Source organism: Olea europaea, chromosome 4 (assembly GCF_002742605.1).
Source record: "Olea europaea var. sylvestris chromosome 4, O_europaea_v1, whole genome shotgun sequence".
Taxonomy (NCBI): Eukaryota; Viridiplantae; Streptophyta; class Magnoliopsida; order Lamiales; family Oleaceae; genus Olea; species Olea europaea.
In genome coordinates this window covers 13,314,232-13,318,397 of record NC_036240.1, presented here as the reverse complement: position 1 = coordinate 13,318,397, position 4,166 = coordinate 13,314,232, and the positions used below count along the sequence as shown (strand labels likewise).

The window sequence follows — 4,166 nt, the reverse complement described above, 5'->3', positions numbered from 1 at the left end:
CAAAATGGGGAGGTAAACTGCTTTCCTGGTTGATTTTACACTATTTAGTATGTAATGTATTTTAAAACAGACAACAGATTGAGAACTCCCCTTACATTGACAAAAATATGTTCATCAACCTCCGTTGGTTTCTGCCAATTTTTGCCCTGACCTGTATATGTGGAGGCTCCTAACCATCTATTAGCTGCTTTTCGGCAGGAATAGTATCATAAAATCAGAGATGACTAGTGTAATACTTCTCTGATGGAAGTTACTAATCCAATTTTATACCATGGACTTAAGGATTATCTTGTCAGTACTGAATTTATTATATAATTTTGATGATTAATTCGTCTTTTAACGCTTCTCAAGTTGATTTAGGATTGATGTTCATATATTAGCTCCACTGATCGTGCTTTTAATCTAAATTGAGTTAAAAAGATTATGATCAACTACGTAACCTCGAAAATAGTGTTAATGGTTCAACTTGGATGATTTTGAGTCTTATGAACTAATCTGCAGTTTGCTGACCTTATAATTCCTATAACTTAGCCCCCGTTTGGCTCCATTAATTTTCATTCCATTACATTTTATTTTTTCTCTATCTTATTTTCAACCACACAATTTTCCATAAAATTATATTACACCACGTAAACAAAAAACTTTTCTTTCTTTTTCAACCACTCATTTTTAAAAAACACTATTCAACCCATTTTCATTACCACAAAATGGGGGCCAAACAAGGGCTTAAAGTGTCCAATAAAAAAATAAAAAATAAAAAAAGAAAAAAAGAAAAAAGAAAAAATGAGAGTTTGGATGGATTAAACTGGTAAAAATTTTGGATTTTGCTATTTGTACGCGGAGTGTTACACTCTGGGTTACCTGCCCCTCACATGGGGGGCGGGTCCCACGCCCAATAAATGCATGGGACCCCCCCACCCATGTGAGGGGCAAGTAACCCGGAGTGTAACACTCTGGGTAACTGTAGCAAAACCTAAAAATTTTAGATATTTTTCACAGTTTTCCTTTTTTTGGTTGCATTAAATCTGAATTTATATTCTTAGAAAACTTCAAGTTTTAAAATTGAAGATCACCACTTTTTAGAGTTTTATCCTACTTTTAATGTTTTCTTGTTATTTGTCCTACTTCATTCTCTTTTCACAAACTATAATCTAGTTCAAAGAAATAATTCTTTATTGCATGATAAACATGTAAAAATTTATGGAACGTGTGCTCTGTTTGTCTAAAATTATTAGTAACTTTTTAGGAGGAATAGTAGTGGGCTTCATAGAATATATGGATAATAAATGAGTAGTATTTATAAATTGTGTCGCATAGACACTTTAACCAGGGTGGCATGCCTCATGTTCGACACTCCTCAAGTGATCTACCATGTTAATTTTTCTTTCTTAGAAATATTATATATTTTTAAATTAAATTTATTATTAAATAATAAAAAGGTACTCGTATTTACAAGAAAAATTAATAGTAAGTATAAAATTAAATTTATACTATATAGAAATGTAGAATTTTAAAGAATTTAATCAACGTGCCATGTTAGTAATTTTTTTAAAAATAGCATGTAGGACACATTTGTCCATCTTAGTGTATCATAGGTTATGAATGTGCAATTGAAATTAATGTTTGACTTTGAATAGATATGAAAATGAACTTTTTAAACTTCTTTGCAAAGCCAAATAAAGGCTTAGCAATTAAGTTCTTTTAACTTTTCTTCCAATGTCAAACCGTTGTCTTCTATAGGTGATACAAATATAACTTCAACCATATCGGTGTTTTGGTTACATAATTATTTCTATTTACAATTTTTTTTAGGTGTTTATTGTGTGAATACTTTATCTTTTGGGAATGATGATCGAACTAAACATTCTATATTATTTTCTTTCGCATTTTGTTGGTAATAGAAGTAATGAACATGAATGTGAACTTAGGAGTATTGAATATTTGAATTGCCTAGCAAAGATGCTGATGGTTACTCTTTCGGATATTTATTTATAACTGTGGAAAATAAATTTTTAGTTACTTTTTCAATCTTTATTATAGAAGGAATATTTTTGAAGCTTCTGCTTCTTGTTCTTTTAGCTCATATTGTGAATTGTGAGAATTCTGTAGGCATATGGATACAGAAAATAGACAATAGTGAGATGTGGTGTTACATCTCTGACGCAAAAATAAGTGCCTTGCTCTCTATATCGATAAGATCAAAATAATGATCATTTTTTTCTTATTATGAATTTACCAGTGGGTTTCTTATCTTGCATATAAAATCGTAATCGAGATTTGTTATTGAAATTTTTGTATTGATGCTTATGATTATCAGTTCTAGTTGATTCTTGTTAAGTGGGATAATAATTCTAGATCTGAATATCAATTTTTAATATTCATCTAGCCCAATATTTTATATTTGATTAAAAGCTGAAACTTGGTTAGAATAGGGAAGTCAGATGGAAACTTATGGAAGCTCGGCTACAAACTCCGTTGTTTTCAATGGATCTGTTTGCTCTTGTTTTAAGTAGATCTGTTTTCGTTCTATGGCTTCAGAAGTTGCATTAATCAGAAGAAAACCACAGTCAAATTGCTTTGGTCCTGTCTTGAAGGAATTTTCTGTAATGAAATAAGAACTCAATTGTAGAGAGAGAGATGGGCTAAAAGCGACACGCCAAGAAGAAATTTGGGGATTCTTGTTGCTTTGAAGAATGGAAATTCGTTACTGAAAATTCAATAATACTTGTGATATCTGATATTTTCAAAACAAAGCTGATGAAAAAGCAATTTGGTGTCATTAAAGATTTTGCTATTATTCTTAATTTAGTGAAATGGTTTGTACAATCTCATCAAAGGTAGTAAATACATTGTTTTACAGTGAATGTACAGTCTCTCTCTGGATCCCCTTCCAATTTCCAAGTTTATACGGCTCTGCTAAAACCTCACGAAAGGATCATGGCTCTTGATCTGCCTCATGGTGGTCATCTGTCACATGGTTATCAGGTGCTTGTGACTTTCTTAACCTTTGCAAACTACTTGTGCTTTTCTATTTAGCCTTTGTTTGATAGAAGTTAAAATCTATATTTTTATCAAAGTCAAAGTCAAAGTCAAAGTCAAAGTCAACAATTAATTTTAACCACATATTTCATGGTACTTATAACTTTCAATCACACAATTTATCAATTTTTATTAAAATTTGCTAAAAATCTGATTTTAATCTTCATCAAATTGGGACTTAATATCATACATCTCGATTTGCCATTTTAACCTTCTAAATTCTTTTGGGGATTCTGTCTCAGACTGATACAAAGAAGATATCTGCTGTGTCTATATTTTTTGAGACGATGCCTTACAGACTGGATGAGAGCACTGGCTACATTGACTATGATCAGGTACCTTATTTTGGTCCTTTATATGTCTAATAGATGTTTGAGTAAACGTGTCATCGTTGTTTGTAATTTTGATTAAATTCTGGGACTCATTTTTCAGCTTAGGTTATAACCGTTTCTAGGTATAGAAAATGCGACACCAGGCGTCTCTCTCTCTCTCTCTCTCTCTCTCTACACACACACACACAAACGTATCAGAAAAGGGTACAAAAATTGTACATGATGTTTCTTCAGTAGCGCCCTCTTAAGCCTTTCTAAGTTTACTTCTTTTGTTGTTGGCAAATTAATAGTTATCACTGCTTTCAACAACCAAGACCGATCTTTTCTTTAAGTTTATTTTTTGGTGAGCGGCAGGGGAAAATCTATATAAAGTAGGATGTCTGGAAGGAATATATCAAGAAGTAGGGGGAAAGTTTTTTGTTGAAGTAAATTACCAAGCCAAAATGATGGGCTTTCTTTAGTTAAATACACTCATTTTGTTGTTGGTAATTTAATAATCATCACTGCTTACAACAAACAAGATAGACCAGAGTCAATATGGATGGAGAGGATACATCTCATGATGGAGACAATAGCTTTATATGCCTCATACTTTCAAATTGATCAAGGTCGTCATTGAAATGTTTAATATGATTGACCGGAAAACATTCACTGTCCTCCAATGTCGAAAACATTGGTTCTTGACCAAGGGCGAGGGTGTAATGGGGACATGGAAAGGCAATATGACTTCAATTTTGATTAATGACTATGACACACAATTTGAGATGTCGGGGGTATGAGAGGAAGTGAAAGAGC

At 32.2% G+C, this 4,166-nt stretch overlaps 1 protein-coding gene across 1 annotated transcript in view; it reads left to right on the top strand.

Moving 5' to 3' along the window:
- The first annotated feature begins 6 nt into the window (after nucleotides 1-6).
- LOC111393690 (serine hydroxymethyltransferase 2, mitochondrial-like) overlaps nucleotides 7-4,166 on the top strand; it is a 25,745-nt gene continuing 21,585 nt past the window's right edge. Inside the window, exons 1-3 of the mRNA XM_023019354.1 lie at nucleotides 7-12; nucleotides 2,861-2,985; nucleotides 3,282-3,374. Of these exons, the coding sequence (XP_022875122.1) occupies nucleotides 2,938-2,985; nucleotides 3,282-3,374 (141 nt within the window). The 5' untranslated portion in view covers nucleotides 7-12; nucleotides 2,861-2,937. The remainder of the gene's footprint in view (nucleotides 13-2,860; nucleotides 2,986-3,281; nucleotides 3,375-4,166) is intronic.